The following is a 22,011-nucleotide window of genomic DNA, read 5'->3' as shown; positions in this document are numbered from 1 at the left end:
GTTTCCTGCTTTCCTCTGATTTGACACATCTGCTAAGGTTCATACTCCGCAGAGTCTCACCTCCCAAAATGGCCTTATCCAGCTATTTTCCCAACTGGAGCTGGTCTCCCTGCTTTTCTTGGCCATGTTTCCTACAACTGGGCTAATGGTGAACTCACTGGCTGTTGTTATTTAGAATCTCAGGGTTTCCTGGCTGAAACAATAATCTGAAGTATTGAAATTGTAGGATAAATTCTAGAGTTTTGGGGTTTTGTTTGTTTGTTTGTTTTTTATGTCTGTAAAATAGGTCTTCTGAATGATTCAGGCACCGGAAACTACATTTGCAGTTTAGGGATTGAGCCCCAAGTCTATTTTTCAGTACTGTTTAAGGCATATTTCTAGTTTGATGTCTCATGTTTGGTCAATTCTACCAAGTCGATAATGGCTCTCACTAGCCAAACCCCTTTTCCCTCCTGAACTCATTGTACTCTTAGAATCTAGAGCTTTCTGATGAATCTTTTAATACATAGAGCAGTCCTGGGGCTTGAGCTCTCTGGCCAGGATCCCTCCTACCTCAGCTACTCTGCTGAATACCAGTCACTGAGCAAATGCTTGTCTTTGTTTACCCTGATCCTCTCGTTCAGTGGCCGCCTCCGCGGTCCATTATGTAGGGCAGACAAGCTGCTGTCTCGGCAGTGAACCCATTGGGCCTCCCGACACTGTGCCTAATTGTATTCCCTGTTCTCTGCTACCAGATGCAGTAAATTACATTTCCTCCCAGCTCCCCGACCTGCCAATCCTCTGTTCACGAACAGCAGAACCATCACCTGGGCAGGACGGGACTAGCAGAGCAGCTGGTAAGTCCTGGGGAGCTATTTGGTTTTGATGCCAGGACTGGACATGGGGCTTGGCATTTCTCTGAGCTTTAATAATAAGGGATGTCCAGATATCCTCCCAGAGGGGACCTTGTCCTCAGCCCAGCCTCAGACATAGAGTTTACAGTGGCCACAAAGTGCAGGAACTAGGCCCTAATACGTAATTAAGGACTGAATAGGAGGGAATATTGAGAAAATAATAGAGCATTTTCCCCCTAACTTTAGTGTGGTCTGTCTCTCATGGTCTTTGTATCTCTCCCTATTCTCAAAGTTGATCTGGACTCTGCCTGCAGGGGGTTTTATTTTCCATATCAGAAACATACAAGATCAAAGGAGCTATGGTGGAAACTGGGTGGAAATTATCTTCAAAGTATATGAGTATGTTGCCAAATCCTTTGGGAATAGAGCTGCTTGCATATTATAAACATATACTTCCAAGTCCCCCATTTCTGCAATGATTTCTTAGCTACTGTGGTATACTTAGGGGAAAAGTAGCAATTTAAAGAACATATGTTTCTTGCTAATGTTTTTCACAATGGTGAATTTAAAAAAATAATACATTTATGAGTACAAAGTATATAGAGAGGTATGTTTTGCCTTATCCAATGTGAATGTGCCTCAGAAATCAGAACTGATGGACATGAAAAATAAATCTATACCAATCTTTTCACTCTACACAGAAATGCAATGAGGGCCAGCGGGCTAAATGAAAAAATGGCCAAGGTCAGTGACAATGTGGATGAGTTCAAATATGAATGTGAAATTATGCTTTACATAATCTAGGTGAATTAATTTCTAAAATAAATCTTATAATGACACTTTCCATGAAACAAAATAATCATGGACTTCTAAGCCAGAGAAATCTTTTATATGGGCCAATCTGAATATTTTTTGAAGCAAATATTCCCTCCTTATTTTAATGTAAAAATAAAATAAAAGGGCAAGTAAGTGTTGACGCAGTTGTGCACTGATTAAATATCTGTGGGATGTCTCCATAAACATCTTAGCATATCAGTTTTACATACTGACTTATGGAGTTGTAGAGTTGGATGGGACCTTAAATGGTGTGTGGTCAAACCCTGGCCAGGTCCGCATGTCCCTGGACTGATAAACTGGATCTTGCGCCTACAGGCATGCTGTAAAGGAATCACTGGCAGTAGTTTAAGCCACAGACTCTCAAATGCTCCAAGGAGCACTTATGAGATCAGATAAGGTAATAACTGTTCAACAGTCACATACCTTCTGCTTGTTATTGGAGCCTTGGTTGTTGATAGTTCCCAATAAGTGTGGGTAAACAGCTTCCCAGCCCCTTTCCACAACATGTTCCCGGACCTCACAGGACAGGTGATATGATCCAACTAATGGATCAGCTCAGAGAGAGGGTAGAGACACTGTGTGAGAACTAATTTTTAAGGGGGATAAGAGTAGCACTGATAGTCGAACAGTGTAATATGCAAGAGTAAAATGTTAATGTGATTGTAGTGCTGGGTCTGTGGGGCTACGTGCACTATCACAACCTAACTTCCTTCATAGTTGAAGATGCTGCAGAAATACAGTGATCCAATGGCAAATGCACTTTCCAAAAAAAGTATTATGTGATGAGAATCTTCAAAAACAAGTTTATGTGTACTTTTGTTTATTACTGAAGAACAAATTTGCATAGATACATCTAACTGTGGAAATATATACGAGCAGAATTGTGGCTGGAATCGCATTTGATGTGGTTAACTCCTTTGTCTAGACTGCTTTTGGAATGGAGTGTCCAGATTCGTGATCATTTATGGCCAATAGTGACGATACAGAGCATGGATAGCATACCAAATAATGGCACTCACCACTAGAATTCTTTTTCCTAGATATGATCCATCTTGCTTTATGAACATCCTTTTGGAAACTTTGCATAATCTTGGGGCCATTTTAATATATGTCACTTGTCATTACTCAATATTCTTGTTGCTTGGAGTTTGGGAAGTTCAGGATTGTGTATAAATGGGGATTTATTTAGCATCATTGCTTTTAGAATTAGGTGGCGTCTATTCCAGTCAAACATGGAAGCCAGGGTATAGCCGCCCTCCAAAGAGGTCCTCAGACACAGTCACACACCTCTGTTATTGGAGCTTAGTGTCCCTCCAGGCAGCTCATTCTAATTGGTTCTGACCCTGGGGAAGTCCTTCCTCTGATGGAGCTATCATTCGTCTGCCTCCATCTCCCCCCGTTGGTCCTTATCCTGCCACCTGGAGCCACTCAGAACAAACCCAAGTTGATTTCCCTTTAACTATTTGAAAATGACTGTCATTTTCTGGTCTTTCCCAGATCCCCACTCTACATGCCCTTGACACCCTCCGCCATCCTTGTCCCTCCCCTCTGAACACTCCTCACTTTGTCTCTCATCTTCCTGAGCTGCAGTGCTCAGAGCTGCTCCATGCACTCTTGGCTGGGCTGATCTCCCCCCCAGCCCAGAGCGTGAAGCCACAGACCATATGACTCACTTCGCTGGTGCCATAGCCTTTCAGGTTCAGGTTCTAAAGTAAAGCCTCAGAGTCGTTTGACATGTGCCACTGCTCATCCTCATTCCCTTTATCCTGTGTAGTCGTAGTTCCAGAATCATTGCCGTTGAAACATGTAGTCTGTTTCCTCTAATTGTGCACATATGGCTTCACCTGCTCAGAGAACCTACAAAGTTCTTTATTTCATTATCTCAAAAGGCAAAAGTAAGGATGAGCTATCTGCCCTTTGTAGATTTGATGTGATTGTTAAATTTCTTCATGTTAGATTGCCCCATGTAAGTGTCAGGAGCCCCTTGGGGGGTCACTGAGGAGGCTTCTTGAAAAGTAGAGGAGGGAATGGTGTAAGGGGATTTGAGAGTCAGGGCTCAGGTGTTCTCTCCCATTTCAGACACAGAAGCTCCTCTGTCCTTGGGTTTATATTGTATTTCTATATCAGATTTCCATCTGAATAAAGGATTTAACAGTTTTAAAAATAGATCTTCTCTGTTGTTGGGGTCTTCACAGCTATTAATTTTAGCACCTCACAACCTTGCTTTTCTTCTCTATTTGGTATCATCTCAGATCTGAAAAGTAAGCTTCCATTATTTTTCATCATCGCATTGATGAAAACATTGCACAATTAGATCCAAAGTCAGAGGCCTATGACATACTGTTGGGGTCTCCTGGCCCTTGAGAACCCTAAGTAGACATGTGTGGGGCATGATCATTTAACGAGTAACAAGTTCTGACAATTGTCTTGACACCCAAAGGCACATATTTCTGTCTTGTTCACAGGAATATAAGGGACTTGATGATGACCCAGATGTGCTGTGTCTCTGGCTTTGCCTAAATTGTCTATAAAGAACTGGAACAAAAAGAAAACGAGATTAATCTGTATACCTTCTGCCTGATGAATCCTCCCTGGTTCTTGGTGGTCTCTGCTCTTTGAAAATGAACTTCAGAATTTAGCCAGCCATGATCTCAAGCTACTGCTACATAGTTTATGTAATTCCTTCCTTCTATTTTTTAAAATCAGAACTTTGGATGTCTGCCTCCACACCTTTCCCAGTGTATAAGATTCTTTTTTTTTTAAGTTTATTTAATTTTTAGAGAGCGACAGAGAGAGCAAGTGGGGATGGGGGGGACAGGCAGGAGCAGAGAGAGAGAGGGAGAGAGAGAATCCCAAGCAGGCTCTGTACTGTCAGCACGGAGCCTAATGTGGGACTTGAATTTACAAACCATGAGATCATGACCTGAGACTAAACCAAGAGTCGGATGTTTAACCCACTGAGCCACCCAGGCCTGCCCCCCGCCACCCCCCCGTCCCAGTGTGTAAGATTCTTAAGACACATTTATTGATAAGGGAACTGATCCCTGGGTCTGAAGCACTGAGCGCATTTATATCCCTGGGTGCTTTATTTTTTTCCAATCTTCTCCACCCATCTGGGCTTCATTTCGCTCTTAGTGGTATTCTTTCTGGCACTTTTTGGACCGAAAACCGTCCTTCTTGACCAAGAAGGTAGGAGCAAAATCAGATATAGGAAATTGGCTTTTGCTCTTGTTATCCATGATATCACAACTTTGCTGACTTACTTTTGTTAATACTAAGGTATCCGGGAAAACAATTATTCCAAGAAATTTTTGATTACTGGTTTTTGAAGTTAGAGATTGCCTAAATGTTGGGATGAGAGGGAAAATCCACTCTGAATCAGTTTTCTCACTTTCACTGTTATTTTGCCATTATGATAGCCAGTTTTGTATTTCCATCCTCAAGAGAAGGTACGAGCATATATGTATATGCGTGCTCATAGGCCAGCAGGAGAAGATTGCATGTATGTGCATTCACTCAATAAGCCAAGCATGTGCACCATTTCTCTTCTACATTCCCAGTATGATGTCAGCTACTGGATGTTCACTTCTGGGTAACAGTCATGGTCTGGCTGTCTGTTGCCCTCCTAACATACTTTATACATCATTGGGTCACAAGGCACACAGGCTGTTTACAGCGCCACAGGATATCAAAGTTGGATATCCTTCATTGTACAAATGGGAAAAGTGAGGTCCAAAGACACGGTGTCACCTCAATAGGAATTTAGACCAAGTGTCTTCCTCCCTTTCCCCAATACCTCCCATCTTACTGACTAATGACAGTGGGCGGTGTCATTTTATACTTTACATGTGGACCTTCGGCCTTCTACCTCCTCCCACTGATCACAGTGGGTCAAAACAAGTGAGCTGGGAGAACCCTGATGAGTCAAGGGATGTGACATGATTGAGTTTTCCATCCTCATGGAACACACTGTCTTGTTTGGTATGCTCTTGGCTTGTGTCTGAAATGGAATCATGTGATTTGTCAGCCCCACATCACTTGTGTTGGGTGTTCTTGTTTCCTTTTCCCTAGGCTCCTTATAGTCTTTAGAGCTGCCTTCTCTTTACCAAAGCTAATGGTAACTAGGAACAAAAGAGTACATAGAGCCATGGGAATAAGTTTGAACTGGAATCAAGCATTCTCTGCTTCCCAGACCCATGTCTTTGGGCTCCACAGCATGCCAGACCAGAACAGCTTCACAGCCCACCCTCGCCCTGGTTTTTCGGCAAGTGTCTTCCCCAGGGAAGATACTAGTCCCTTCTAGTCCACACCTGGCTGTTTTCAGCACCTGGAGTCTAGTATTATCAACCCCCATTAGACCGCCTCTGCCTCTTCAAGATTCTCCTTATTGACCAGAGAGCCATGGGGGAGCAAGAACCTAGTAAAGCCAACATCAAAGTGCCATTCCATCATTCACTTGTATCCCTTTGCAGAAAGTTACTGCTTTGGTTCTTATTCTTCACTGACAAAATGAGTATCTACTCACTCCCCTGTCTAGGTCCTTGGAAAGAATTGCACAAATGCTTTAAACCCTCCAACCTTATTGTCATCAGTATGTCATGTCGGGAAATCAGCAATTAAATCTATCATTTTGTAAAAACATACTTCCAGATTTCAGTCATCCTATCACTGGAACTACCATCAGACTGTCTCCTTTCTTTTTTCTCTCCAGAACGCTCCTTCAGGAAATTTCAGAGAGCTTTTCTTCACATACTTTCTTGTATGTCCATGGGGCTCTCTCAAAATCTCTTTCAGGGGCTTCACAGAAAGCCTCTGCCCCTCAGCAGCACCCCTTCCTTTTTTTTTTTTTCCAATAAGCTGAGCACTGGGCCCTCGTCACTACACAGATTGTCCTGTTACCCCCGTGGCACGGGGAAGCTTGAGGGAAGAGGAGGGAAGAGGAGGGAAGAGCAGGGGGTATTTTTTGTGGTTAGACATGAGAGCATGACGTAATTGAGAGACCTCTGGTAAACACGACTCGGCAGTAACAAGCGGGAGAGTTGTTTAAATTGTGTGCATGGCATCGAAAATAAAATGTCAAATTTAACATGTAAGTCTCGGGGCGCCTGGGTGGCGCAGTCGGTTAAGCGTCCGACTTCAGCCAGGTCACGATTTCACAGTCCGTGAGTTCGAGCCCCGCGTCAGGCTCTGGGCTGATGGCTCGGAGCCTGGAGCCTGTTTCCGATTCTGTGTCTCCCTCTCTCTCTCTGCCCCTCCCCGTTCATGCTCTGTCTCTCTCTGTCCCAAAAATAAATAAACGTTGAAAAAAAAACAAAACATGTAAGTCTCATTTTCCTACTGGTTCATATCCACCTTGGTTCACATTTGAAATATTATTGGCTGAGAACTAGAGCAAAATAACAATGCTTGCTCATCAACAACACGTTTAAGATAAACGTTCATGCCTCCTGTGTGGTTTTCTGAATGTCTGATAATATTCTCATATGGGTATCCATGAAGTCTGAGCCTTTGTGTGAAGCAAGAGCTTCTCAAAGTGCTCACCTAAGTATCCCATCCTAAGAGGAGAGAGATGGAGACAAAGCATGTGAGGCTGGACCCTGACAAAACCTGCTAAAAATCTGTTTCTTTTGAAGCCTTGTTTTATCTGAGGGAGGAAATATGGATGGATATTGTATTTTATGGCATAACATACTTAGGTTTATTTTATGAGCAAAATGTCTTCAGATGTTCTACCCCCATATTCTAGAGATATTGCAAGAACAGTGTACAACATGAAAATGTAGATATGAATATGTAACCCTAATGAAACCATGCCACACGTGGTTCAGTCCCAGGGCCACAGCACATTTAACAAAATACAGTTTAAAATCACACACAAGAACAAGAACAAGAACAAAACAAAACTAGAACAAAACTAAAGAGAAACTGTTCTTTACCTGTTTTTCCTGAAGGATGTGAAAAGGAATCCAATTCATATCCCCACCAGAAGCATTTCTTACGTTTCCTTTTCTTTCCTCTGCATATCCCCTCCACTGCCACAAAAATGTTCCCTCTCCATCCATATTGCACACAGATTTTATGAGCTCTCCTTCTGAATTCCTTCTTTCTCAACTCTATTGTGTGTGTGTCTACTTAGCTGTTCGAGCACAGAACTTCTCATCGTCTTTTCTGTCCAGTCTTTGAATCCAGGAACAGGCAAAGACAAAATGAGGGTTGGGGGTTAAGATGATGGAGAGAGGAAGACTGGATCAACAATGACAGCATTCTCATTGGTGGGCAAAAGAAGAAAGACATCTCTAAAGATTCCCATGTTAATAATTTGTATCCGATCACATATGGATATGAAAATGTTTTGTTCCATATTCTGTACTGATTACAGATCAAGGTGTCGTTTTGTTCACATATTACTGGATGGATAATTAGATATTGTACCTATAACTGGCAATCATTAGTACCATCCTTATTTACAAATATGTCCCGTGAGTGTTTTAATAGTAATAGGACATAATAACCCAAAATGGTGCTTTTTAAATTATAAGTGTAATATTTAAAGAAGAGGCTTTGGAGTCCGTGCAGAATTTTAAATGCCTATTCTGTTTCTCTGGTGACACGCTTTGTGGAAAATCAGGAAATAACTGAGACAAATATTTCTCTTGACATCACCATCATTGTGTGAGCCCATGTGCTTCTGAAATGACAAAGATCGGTTGGCCTCTCACTGTGTCACTGAAGGAAACTCAAGATCTTTGTGCTGAATAAGTGAAACTTTCAAAATGGACATGATGAAAATCAAGCATTGGATCTGACTTCACAATCTTTTTAGTTAAGTGTGAACTGTGAACAGACTGTATCTTATTACCCAAGCAGATGGAACAGTATCGTTGCTATTTTCTTAACCAGTTCAAACATTAATTACTGTGTGTACCTTTTCATGGGTGTCGTGTTATACAAAGTATTTGTGACTAGATTAAGGCAACCAAAGTAGACTTTTCAATTAGTAGTGTTTGTTTCACAGGTGTGTATATCGGGTACCTTCTATACAAAAGACTTCAAGGTAGGTGCTGATGGGGAGGGGGGAATCATAGAAAGACGTCAGGCAAAACACTAGCCTTTAGTGATCCTAAAACTCTATGGAGCTAATAAAACATTCCCACAAATAATTATACTACTGAGTGGAAAGTGTGAAGCACCTTCAGAGAGGTTTAGATATGTTCAGAGACTCTTAAGAAGAGTGAGAGGGGGCAGTGGCTGACTCAGTTGCAAGAGTGTGAGACTCTTGATCTGGGGATTGTGAGTTCATACCCCATGTTGGGGGTAGAGATTACTGAAAAAAACTAAGTTAAAAAAAGAGAGAGGGATGCCTTAGAGATGGAAGAGTCAAAGAAACCTTCTGGAAGAGGAGGCAGCTGACTGGGCATTGATGGATAGATGACCCATTGATGGGTCGTATTTGGATGTATAGAAACTTAAAAGAAGGACGTTTCAAAAGAAGGGAATCTTAAAAGCAGGAGGAGTTGAGGTGTGGGATGGTAACACCAGTTACTAGATTATGCTAGAGGAAAAGGGAGCCATTGAACATGCGGTTGAAAAGATCATTTGGATCTTCTTAACATAGTTGGGGAGCTTATAGTTATTCTGAAAGAGGTAAGGACTCATAAGCAGAGATGCCACATGGGAAAGACAGGCTGGGCAGGGAGACAGCAGGCAGGGAAGGATGTTAAATTCTGGGAATAGTGAGTTTGCTGTGGCCGGGGTGTACATGGAATGAGAGGGGCTGTGAGGCAAACCTTGAAAGGAAGTTGCAGACAAATTCCAAGGGGAATTATATGCCAAGCTAAGGCATTTGGCATTTATCCTATAAAGACACAAGGAACCAACACAGGGTTTGTGGAGAGGGTGCTATGGGCAGAATGGAGTATAGGCTAGCAGGGTTGGCAGACTTTTTCTATAAATGGCCTGATTATAAATATTTTAGGTGTTGTGGAGCACATATTCTTTTTTTTCCCTTTTTTTTTCCTTTTCTCTTTCTTAAATTCTTTTTTCCTTTATGTTCTTTTCTTTCTTTACCTTTCTTTTTTACTTTCCTTCCTTCCTTCCTTCCTTCCTTCCTTCCTTCCTTCCTTCCTTTTCTTTTAATAATATTTTAAAAATATAAAACCATTCTTTGCTCCTCTGGAAATACAGAAACAAACCTCGGGCCCCTTCTGCCCCTGCTATGAGAAGTGACAGGTGAACTTGGGCACAGCTGTCATGCAGAGAGCAGAAGGGGGCCTGATCTGAGGCAGTGGTAATAGAGGCAGTGGTGAGGAGGTACAAGGGGAGAAGTATGAAATGCAATTAATTTCTCACAACAATTGTTTGGCTATGGAAGAAATTAGGAAGAAAAGGACAAATCAGGTGTGATTCTGAGGCTTCTCGCTTGAGATACTGTATGGTGCTGGTGTTATGTAAAACCAAGGCTATGGAGGAGTTTTCAGAGAAGGTGGATTCAGTTTTGAAGCTGTGGAGGCTGATGTATCCATGGGTCATCCAGGGAAAGGGTGCCTGGGGACAGTTGGCCTTATGGGACCCATGGTCAGTTCCCTGGCATCCAGAATGTGTGCCTCTGGCCACAGAATGTGTGCCTCTGTGTAACAGATTTGAAAATATGGAGTGTCACACAAGACTAGAACAGGGAAGAGCATGTCCTTAGGAGCCCCAGATAGGCAGCGGGGTTTGGGATGAGCTGGAGAGGGCTAGTCTGATTGGGAAGAGCAGGTAGCATGCCCTTCCAGTAATCTAGGGGAGCAGAAGTGGTGTCTCAGATTGAGTAGTGGCAGTAAAAGAGAAAGAAGTTGATGGATGGGGCAGAATCACGAGGACCTGGCTCGTGTGCTGTGCACACGGCAGAAGAAGGGGCCTTCTGTAGTCATTGTCCCCAAGTTCCAGTGTCACAGGATGACACTACCTCTGTCTTGTTCTTTTAATGGTTCGTGTTTCAGAAACCTAGCTAAGCGATTGGAGTACTCAGAGCATGGAATCTGACTGCTTTTGTCACTTCAGTTCCTGCACACACCCTGTTTTACCGAACAGTGGAGGATAGCCAGGTCCCACCTTCAAAATCCTTTGCATATTCTTATTCTCCATTAACAGTAAGAGGAAATGCAGGAAAAAAAACAACAGTAGAGTGCTTGGGGAAAGAATTGGAAAAAGATTCAAGGTTTTGGAATTATGGTATTTCATAACCAGGGCCTATAAAATTGCCTATAAGATAAGGGTAAGGTCTCAATCAAGGTAAACTTGCATGTCACCAGCCTCCCTGTAATTCATTACGTTGGATCCAAACAGTCGCTTGTGGTCTTATTTTATCAGGTCTTCCTTAAAAGTATAAGTGCCACTGAGATATAGTAACTCTGTACACCTGGCTTCCCAGTGTATTAAGCTTCTGTGTTCAAATACATATATAACCACCTCTGTCCACAATGTGCACTCAACTCTAACACTCAAGATGCTTGGCAGTTAGACTAGAAAGGGCACAAAACCTTTTTTTTTTGTCTGTTTGGCAATTAACCATTCACTGGCTTTTTTTGTTGTAACATGCACTTCCTTTCTCTTGTTTTCATTCAAGCTGTGTACGCCATGGAAATTAATGTGGAGAAAGACAAACAAACAGGAGAGACCAAGATTCTCTCTACATCCACCATTGGCCCAGAGGGGGTCCATCAGAGAGGAGTCAAAGTCTATGATGACGGTACCAAAGTAGTGTATGAGGTGCACTCAGGAGGCACTGTAGTAGAAAATGGAGTGCACAGATTAAGCTCAAAGGATGTAGAAGAGCTTATTCAGAAGGCGGGACAATCAAGCTTCAGAGGAGGGCACGTGTCAGAAAGAACTGTGATTGCGGACGGGAGCCTCAGCCACCCTAAGGAACACATGCTCTGCAAAGAAGCCAAGTTAGAAATGGTACATAAGTCTAGGAAAGATCATTCTTCCGGGACCCCAGGGCAGCAGGCCCCAGCTCCCAGCACGGAAGGGCCGGAGGCAAACTTGGATCAGCCAGTCACCATGATTTTCATGGGCTACCAAAATATTGAGGATGAAGAGGAGACTAAGAAGGTGCTAGGCTATGATGAAACCATCAAGGCTGAATTGGTCCTCATTGATGAAGACGATGAGAAGTCATTGAGGGAGAAGACCGTGACGGACGTGTCCACTATCGATGGGAATGCGGCAGAGCTTGTGTCCGGGAGGCCAATCTCAGACACCACAGAGCCCTCATCCCCAGAAGGGAAGGAAGAGAGCCTGGCCACAGAGCCAGCCCCAGGTACCCAAAAGAAAAAGCGCTGTCAATGCTGTGTTGTCATGTGACCACTTCTTTCTTCCCTTTTCTTCTGGGCAGCCTCTGTGCTCTCCACCACTTACGTAGACCTCACTGTACCACTAACTGCAATACTGTGAACTGGAAGCAAACACCTGCCTTGCCTTGCAGTTGGATTGCTTTGATCTTTCTTATTTTTCCCCTCTCATTTTTCTCCAGTTTCCTCACCTGAGAGACAGCGTGCATGTGTTTGCTTCATTCTTTCCAAGAACTTGCTTTTCCTCTAAACCTTTCCTTGTGTCTTCGAGAGTGAATCGATTTCTTACTGCTCGATTGGAATGGACTCTTCACATCAGCCAGTTATCTAGTAGCCTTAATTCACTTGACTGGAATTGAACCCAGTGGTACCGGGGGTTTCATTTTGTAGCGTGTTCCTATAATGTAGTCACACGTCACCACGTCGCTGACTTCTCCCTTGCCTCCCTTGCTGTGGATCTTTGCTTTTATATCTCGTGTGGCAAAATGCTGTTGGCTCTAGCTGGTAGCTAGTGTGGCCAAAAGTGGACCTTACTTAGTCTGTTCAATCTAGGGTGATGCTTTTTGCTGCCTTACATAAGCTTCCAGATTACAGTATTGTGCATCTATGGCTTTCCTTCTGTTAAAACTGAAATGAAGTTGATGGAAAAGAAAAGAACCCAGTGCTTTGTCACGGCTGAAATGTAGGGACTGATTCCGTAACCTGCCCATCGGCAGCTGCCTCTTTCTGCGGCTTAACTGATGGACCCTTTATATATGAAGCACCATTTTTAATTTTCTAAGGACATGAAACAGACATTGTTTTGAGCATTAGTAGTGATCTCTAAACTTAGGCATATCCATGAGCCTTGCTTCTATTGTCTCAAAAAAAAAGTCAATTTTTATATTGTTTTCTTTTTCACGGATATTTTCTGATCATGTTAATGTATTTTCGACGAAGGGATCATTTTGAGGAGTATCTCTGCAGCGACCCTATTTCTAAACCAGTCTTTCTGACCTACAGTGGTCGCTGCCATGTTTCCACTTCATTGTGGATGGACGGTGCTGGAACTGAATTTACCTGTTCATCTCACCCGCCCGCTTGATTACAGAGCCTTACTTCTGGACTCTTTTCTTTCTGTCCCCATGAGAAAGAGAATGTTTCCCGTGACGTCACCATGGAGGTCTAGCCAGCCCTCAAAACAAACTTGAGAATGTAAAAAAATGTTTAACAAAGACCTGTCTTCTCCACGTTAAGCACTTAAACTCATTCTGCAAGTACCAATTGAGTGACACATAGCTGAGCTGCCTATTAAGGCATGTTTCTTAAACTTTTGGGGATTTCGGAACATCAAAGATGAGGGGGTTTTTTTTGTTTCTTTTTTTTCTAGAACACAATGAACAGTTCCTTAAATAAATTCTTAGCATTCTCCCAAAGCAAACAACCACATGGGTTAGTAAAACCAAAGGGAAGCAATTTAGTAAAATAATAATACAGTAATAAAACAAAGGTGTAAAATTTTAAATGATTTTAATAACAGAGATATCGCAACTTGAAGATATTTGCCCAAGTGTTCATGGCATTGTTGTGAATCGTTCACAAAATTTATCTATGTTCCGTAGAACATAGTTTTTAAAAACATACAGTAAGTCATACGACATCAAGGCTAACTTCTGTGGAAAGTCGATGAGAAAAAAATAAGGTCGTCTTCAGAGAATTTCTTAATAGAACCAGCTAAATTTGTTCTAAATAGCTTTCTCAGTGCTAACTCTATTATTATTTTAAATTTCTGGGCTTAACATTCTATTTATTCCAATGGACAGGGGAAAAAATGACACTTTAGTTAAAAGTTAATTTTTATCAAATAGTTATATTTTAATTAGCACAAAGTGAGTCACTTTATCACCACTATGTAAACAAGCAAACAAAAGAGTTCAAGAAGGGACGACTGAAGGAGCTAAATTCTGCTTTCTAAGATGATTCCATCAATGGCTTGCTTTGGAATAGTTGAGGGGGTTCCCTCTAAATAATCTCAGGTTCACTGAAGCAGCTGCAGTGGTATAAAGCTGCTGTCTTACCTAGGAATACATCTGGTTTTACTGCCTAGAAATCTCCCCACTCAGCTTCACGCTCCTCAGTCAGTGGTCACATACACGTTATTTAGATGTTAAAGAACATGACCTGCCAGATAAACCTATTGACATAGAAAAAGAAAACAGTCTGAATGTTTGGACAATCTATTATTTTAATAATTTATTTAATAGAGAAACAACCTAAAAGTTGACCATAGCTTATCTTTTTTTACTCACTTAGGGATTAAAACTATTCTATAGAAGTTTTTAAAAGCACAGTTAGTGAGTACAATGGTAGAATTTAGAACCCGTGAGCTTGCTGTTTGAGAAACAGTCCTTCTTCGAGGACAGAGCATTCCCAGAAATGACCTACCCGTCCTTCCATAGTGAGCTAGTTCCTGGTGAAGAAAATGATCTGCCCCTCTCACCACAACCCTACACATGAGATCTAAAAGACCAATGATAATCTGCACTTTCATTCATCAATTATTATTATAGGGATTAGCAAATTATATGAATTAGAGGTCTGTCTGTACTTTTACTATTAAAGCCTATCATGTAATCGTTTAAAGTAAGACATGTCACTTTTATTAAAATGATATGTGGCCATAGTAAATGGTTTGTTTGAATATGGCATATGTTTGCATATTTTGTATCATTTTCCTATAAAAACGGAGGACTCAGGCTCAGCCAGTGCTTTTATGGGATGAGACCTATAATCTCACCTACAGTAACAAGTAACTACCCTTCATAATGAAAATATCCTCAGTGTTTTGACTGAGAACATTTTGTCTTCCTTGCTATCATTCTCTGTAAAAACTTTATTATGTATGGCATCGCACCCTCCAAAAATATGTAAGTGTTGACTTACATAGCAAGACTAATTAGAGAATCAGTAATGAAGCTGCCAAACTATGATCTTTTTGAGCTAATGGTTAGTTGGATTTTCTTCTAAAGTTTTATAATCGGTTCCCCTTGAAATGGAAAGAGGAGAAAGTGGGGAAGGAGGGGTATTTCATTTTTTATAAATAGATTTTCAATGCATTGAATTCAAGATCTTTTAATGGTTAAAATGGTAAAGTTTAACCTTACATATCCCAAAAAATCTTGATGACATATATCCTTGACTCCGTTTTCTTTGATGTACAATAGGAGAAACTAAGGGGAATTTTTTTTTTTTACCTTGTACCTCTTTTACCCATAATTCTATTAATTCTTTCCATAAACAAAATTAATTGCCTCTAACAGTGATTGGCCAGTGTCCAGTGATATAACTTGGTACTGGGAGGAGAAAGGATGAGGGGATTCCTGTCTGGCCAAATCCAAAGCATGGTTTCCTTAAGCCTTCTGAGCAACCTAAAAATATTCAAAGCCTTTCGGGAAACTCAAACAAATTCTAGAGTTCATTTGATTTGACTCCTTTTTGAACTGTTACTACACAGGTATCTGCTTTAAATTCCCCCAACTCCATTTTACTTCTTGGTGGTAAAGGTATTTTTCCTACATACAAGTAGAATGTCTTACTGTTAGGGTCAAGTTTTCATAAAAGGGGAAAACACAGAGATGCAGTATCATCTCCGGAGCAAAATGTGGAGGCCAAGCATGAAAACAGTTTATTTCTCTTTGCTTCTTGCAGAATTTCATTTCAAGGGAGCATGCAACACCTTTGAAATGACCATTCATTTAATGCTGGTAACTAATGCTTAGCAAAAGAGGAGGAAGGGAATATGGTGACAGAGGCAAGATTGAACCACTAAACAAGTTCCTCCTTTTTAAAGGCATTAACCCTGTCAATATAAAACACAGATAAACAGGGACAAAATTCTCACGGGGGACTTTCTGTTGTTCAGCCATCTCTCTTGTCACTGAGGTTTAACTCACCGAAGGGCCCATTCCTGGTGGGAATAGTCTCATCTCCCAAAATGTGATTTGTTTACAACAAAAACCATTCCAAGGCAAGCAGTTTTAAGTTCTATTTTTGCAACACGCACATCCAGTTATTCAAACCACACGTAAGTTTGAAACGCTGTGAATATGCAACCTTTTAGCAGCTCCTCAATTTACTATGTGTCAAGGCGTACGGAATTCCACTAATTAGGATAGAACCCAAGAGTTTCCTTTGTCCTATTGGATAGTACAACCCGGCAGGTAAACACAGCTATGGTATCTATCACAAGCAGCTCCAGGAAATGAGCCAGATGAGATCTTTGATCCTTGCTGCCAACTTACTCATCGTATAGCCTTCTTCTGGTCTTACCAGGAAAACTTGCCTACATTCTCTAGGGAAAAAGAAGTCAGTCTCATTTGAGGAGCACAGTGTGGTTTTGTGTCTGTCTTTCCATAGCTTCAGCAAACTCCATGATAAAATTCCCATTTTAACAAAACCCAAAATACGTATTATTTGAATGTAGAAAAAAATTAAGACAAAGATTACATCCTGAAAGTTTCAAAGGGCAATTTCCCCGGGGATCCTTAGACCACCTTGCCCACCCCCCTTAATTTTTATATGACTTAACTAGGCCTCTGCTTCTCCTCCCCGCTCCATCAGAACCCTAGCACGAACCCCTGTTTTCAACTGGAAAATAGAAGATGTGATTTGGGGGACCTTAAACATTCTGCATCAAAGATCTGGACAGCCTTAACTTTTGTAAAAATAAAAAACAAAAAACAATTTTTCAATGCTCTCTTTTACTAAGCAGGAAACCAAAATGTTTCCTGAAAATTAATGACTTTTTTATATTTTGTGACTGTTTTCTAAGTTTCTACAAGTTGGGGGGTGAGTGGTCATCTTCTCCCCATAATGCCTCTTCCTAGTCAACTGGGGCTCTTCTTCGCAAGTCACTGCATTTTTATCAAAAGAAACGCATATTTCATGAACCGTCAAATTCTCCCTAGACTTCAGGCAGTCCTTCTGGAGTAAAAGAACAGAAATACAGAAAGAAAAGAATTACAGGGTGGCTTTCTTTTTATTTTCCTATGGTTAATGTACTGTATGGTATGTATGTTTACAGAATGTATCTGCCTTGTGAACAAAACAAATGACAAAAACAGAGTTCTGATGTGCCATTTGAAAGTTTGCCTTAGCATTGCTGTTCATGTTCTTCTTTTCTGTCCTTTAGAACAAACAAACAAACAAACAAAAAATGCAGGTTGTATTCCAAAGCTGTATTAACACAACATTCTCTTCCCCGCCTCTGCCCAGCCCTCTTCAGGGCTGTAAATTTCGTCACAGGAGACTTGAGGCAGAACCTTGCAGGTCAGGCGCAGGGAGAATCAAGTGGACATAGCTTGGACATTGTCTATGCCCGTCTGTCAGCCAAGCGTGTCCCTGTGTTCTCACCTGAGTCTGTTTATCACACCCTGACATTCCTGGGCAGGCCACATGGAGCATGTGACCTCCCGCAGTCCTCCCCACAGTGAGAGGGTGAACTTGTGGGCCTCCTCTCTGGGTCTGGGAGCATATTTTTAAGCACAAGTGGCATAGCTTGAAAAGGCAAGAGACATGGACTCAACTGGTGTGACTGAGCCATAACTGAATGGTGTGCCCATTTGTTATGGTCTAAGATGATTACCCTCTGGGCGGGAGTAAGGAGTGGCTATAGAAATTGAATATTTTACATTTGTGTATTTTTTTAAGGAAAGCTATTTTTATAATGAAATCTATATGCATTATGAAGCTTGAGTTTGAAAACACCCTTGATTGAATTGTTTCTCCATTCCACAAAGGTAACTTTCTGGTGAGTTCTATAGCATGAACCCAGACCTTGGGGGTCGTGATCAGAGGTCCCGTGACCTGCCCTTTTGCCCCCACTGCGTGAAATCCAGTGTTTCCAAACAGATCTAGGTTGTAAGATCAAGCTTTCTATACATATCATCAGATAAACCATCTTATATGGCCAGATAGCTCTCTGGGCTATGCCTTTAATAACGTATAATCTTTTGGAAGGGGATAGCCATTTTATTTTATTTTATTTTATTTTATTTTATTTTATTTTATTTTATTTTATTTTATTTTATTTTACTTTGTTTTATTTATTTATTTATTTATTTATTTATTTTTAAATATGAAATTTATTGTCAAATTGGTTTCCATACAACACCCAGTGCTCATCCCAATAGGTGCCCTCCTCAATACCCATCACCCAACCTCCCCTCCCTCCCACTCCCCATCAACCCTCAGTTTGTTCTCAGTTTTATTTTAAATGTAAGCTCACGACAGCAATGATCGAAGTTCAACTGTTTCACATATTTAAGGACTAATTACTACATTCGAGGGGAAGGGACCACTCACTATGGTACATTTGAATGAGATGGGTAGTCAGAAGCCTCTGGCCATCTACAGTTTATACATAAGCGTATAAAATGTATAAACCAAACAGTATCAAATTAGGAGTTATTATTGTCCTTGTAAATATCAGTGGGGCCACACCATATTTTCCAAGTAGAGACAAAAAAGAATTGTCTTTATCCATTAATGAGATTCTGAATTTTTAGAGTTGTTGGATTTCCGCACCCCACCCCCCGCCCAGTTTTCCCCCAAGCTCCCAAGTTCCCATTATAATCAAACTCAGTTTTGTAAAGACCTTCATCCACACCTGTTCCTCTGTCTGAGAGACAGAGCAGCTTAAGTCTCAGAGTCTGCTCACCACCCCTGTTAGACTCTCTTCCCAGGCAGCGTCCTTGCCCCAAAAGGGGCCTTTTTTCTATGGCCTTAAAAGACCAAATCCTTTTCCAACAAGGCAAGGTCACAAACACTGAAGAAAAATAACCCCTCTGGTTCCCATGCAAATCAATTCCTTTATCCCTAGAATCCCTCCAGCTGGCCCAATTCAAACTCAGCGTCCTGGAGACAGCTGCAAAAATGAAAGAGCTATACAACTGCCCGAAGGTGTGAAGGGAGAGCCGATATGCTCTCATCTCTTATCACCCAGGAGCCTCACAGTGTTGAGATGGGGTGGCAGGGAGACCTCCAGCTCCTTGGTTTTGCAACTAGTGTTTACACGTAGGGAGGCCACTAGGCAAGGCCTGATCTGAACTGTTCTGTGTGCAGCTCCAACCCCAATTCTGTGATAATCCAATTCCGGCAAGCAGAAGGAGTTCTAATCTTTGCAGGGTTCTGGAACACTCTTTCTTCCTCTCAAGCTCCTGACTTAGCAGAGTTAAAATCATACAGGGGTTCCAGAAAATGTTGTGTCTGATGCAGCTTTTCAGTGAATGTAGGTTGTTGATGGAATTTTCAGCTTTAGTAGCTCACTCGGGGCGAGTGACCTCTCTGTAAATATTTCCATTTTTGTGGTTGGTTGGGGGGTGGGGTGGGAGCCTGTCGTGCTGACTCTGAATTAGACTTGCTGGGCTAGCTGCTGTACTTTGTAACCTGAAGTGTACTTTGACTGTTCTATTTCCTTCAGATGAAAAACAACACAAAAACTGACTTCAGAAATAACACTGCCAGCGACAGCCAATGCTGTACTTGTAGCTTCTCTCTGTTTCTCTGTACAGTATTAATAGACAATAAACTGCCTTTTCACTGCATCTACCTCTGTGTGTCTGTGCCCCGATTCTTTCCCCTTCTCACCTGCCACGAGTGGATTTCAGGCCAGACCGCGTTGGGAGCGCCTTCGACCGCTCACAAAAACTAAACACTAATCCAGTGCCTTTCAAACTTGAGCGCGCTTCAGAATCACGTGGGGGTGCCAGCTAAGAATGTGGAAGCTCAGACACACCTCTGGAACTCAGATCCAGGTTCCTGGGTGGGGCCTGCTAACCTGCATTTTTAATCATGTCTCCAGGTGATTCTGATACAAGTGGTCCCTGGCCCATCCGTGGGTTTGGGTGTCCCTCTGGGGGAATCCCTGTGGCCTGCCTGTTCCAGCTGGTTTCCACACTAACTAATCCACTTTCCCAACACTTCCTCTCTCGCACCTGCTCTTGCACATCTGTCCACACCTGTCGTCCTTATTCTCATTCTTGCACGCCCCTAGAAGTGGCATTGACTATGATCCTGTGGGTCGAACTTGGTCAGCCCCTTTAGGCAGTGAGCAGTCATCCACTGCAGTCCTAGAAACAGGAACATCTGAAGACCCACGGGGACTTTGTTATTGTTCTTTACCACTGTATCCTCTTTATCTAGAGTAGGCTCATCAAACTTTTTTCTGTGAATGGCCAGATAGTAAGTATTTTGGCTCGTGGGCCAGATGATTTCTGTCACAACTATGCAGCTTTGCCAGAACTCAGCCATGCAATTCACATACATGAATGAGTGTGACTGTGTTCCAATAAACCTTATTTACAAAACCAGACAGTAGACTGGATTTGGCCCTCTGGCTTGTAGTTTCCTAATCCCTGGCCTCATGTGGGGCCTGGCACATAGTAGGCGCTCAATAAAAAGTTTAAAAGTTATTGTATGAAAGGATGAACAAAGGGCAGATGTGATACCATCTGTAGAACTGTCAGAGAAATTTGTTTTCTTTGAGGATACGGTAAAAGAAATCAGTGGGGCGTTCTCATCTGTTGGGTTCCGTGGTGGATTTTGTTTTTTTATGTCTTTATGTATGAAAGTTAACTGGAAAGATGAGAGTATGAATGGTGTCTTGTAGACAGCTCAAACCACTAAGCTGAAACTCACAAGAGTTTCAACCCCTAGATGAAAAAGTGCAAGGACATCTTGTCCTTGTCAGAACTGCTGGCGATATCGGAACCGGGTGGCCCCTAGGCATCTAAGCATTTGACCCAAATGTCTGTGGAACTACATTTTGTCTGATCCATCCTTCACAGTGAGTGGCAGGGCTTTCCTTATATCATTCTCTATGTTGATTGAAATACTCTCCAGTGTGTGGACATGGGGGCCAGAAGCACAGTGGCACATGACACACCCCATCACCTCGGGCATACTAACAGTGATACATCAGGAGCATGTGAAAAACTGTGTGTTTACACCCACCGCCATTGTTGTTGTGGAGTTAAAGGAAATTATATTTTTGCAAAGCAGTTTGTGAACGGGAAGTAGATACCAAATGGTAGTTTACATGTGACGAGAAAGTGTCCCTCTATCAAAGGGTTTACCTTTCCCAAATGTAAAGATTATAGGCTATTCAGGTGTGTTCTAAAACCAGCATAAAAATGGAAGCTGCTTTTTCCTCCCCTGGGTGTGTGACTGCTTTTGTACTGCATTGAACCATATGAAATTTTGGAGAGCAATAGTGTTGAATGTCAACAGTTTCATATAGTTCAAAACGAGTAATTCTATTCTAGGGATCATTTTCCATCATAGAGGGCAAAAGATGACCAGATGAACTCCAAATATAGCAGGACAAACTTAGATACAAAAATAAGAACTTTGAAAGGGAACACAGTTCAGTACCACCAACGCAGAACTAGGCATTTCCCTAGGGTGTGTAGGATTTCCTATAATCTTAACATCGGCTCTGTGAGGGAGACATTGCTATTGTTTTCCTTTATACATGAGGAAACTGAGTTACTAAGAGAGTAAGCACCTCACCCAATATGGCAGAGCTATAAGTGGGGGTGGGGTGGCCGTGGGGGGACAGGTTTCAAGCCCAGCCATAACTTCCTTCCACACAGAAGGCTGTGTGTCATGAACGTGGTGTGAGGTTGCAGCTGAGGCTGGACACAGATCTGGATAACAGAGCCATCTATGCAAAAACAGACAACAACAACAACAACAACAACAACAACAACAACCCCCCACCCCCACCAAAATGGCACCAGTTCTTATTTTGAACCTTTATGTACTCAAGCAAACGCTCTGTAATATTAGCGCCCTCTGGAGGACAGGAGGTGTCTCTGCAGACTTCCATCCCAAAAGAGAAGCAGAGGGTAAAATCACCCCTGTTCTCTTTTCATTACTGCTTGATAGTTTTTCCTTCCCCATGTAGAAAAAGAATTAACAAAATTGCCCAAACAACTCTGTAAACTCTAAGAGTGGCATGTCCATCT

General features: G+C 41.9%; 1 protein-coding gene across 8 annotated transcripts in view; it reads left to right on the top strand.

The window, feature by feature from the left end:
- Positions 1–22,011, top strand: part of PALM2AKAP2 (PALM2 and AKAP2 fusion) — a 567,675-nt gene that overhangs the window by 362,716 nt on the left and 182,948 nt on the right. For 6 of the 8 annotated variants that reach the window (XM_047831459.1, XM_047831458.1, XM_047831460.1 and 3 more), the window contains 2 exons: positions 735–836; positions 11,278–11,973. In XM_047831459.1, coding sequence (XP_047687415.1) covers positions 735–836; positions 11,278–11,973 — 798 coding nt within the window. The remainder of the gene's footprint in view (positions 1–734; positions 837–11,277; positions 11,974–22,011) is intronic. The other 2 variants (XM_047831462.1, XM_047831465.1) reach the window with 2 other exon arrangements.

This window comes from Prionailurus viverrinus, chromosome D4 (assembly GCF_022837055.1).
Source record: "Prionailurus viverrinus isolate Anna chromosome D4, UM_Priviv_1.0, whole genome shotgun sequence".
In the NCBI taxonomy this organism is placed as follows: domain Eukaryota; kingdom Metazoa; phylum Chordata; class Mammalia; order Carnivora; family Felidae; genus Prionailurus; species Prionailurus viverrinus.
This window is presented reverse-complemented; position numbering and strand designations above follow the sequence as displayed.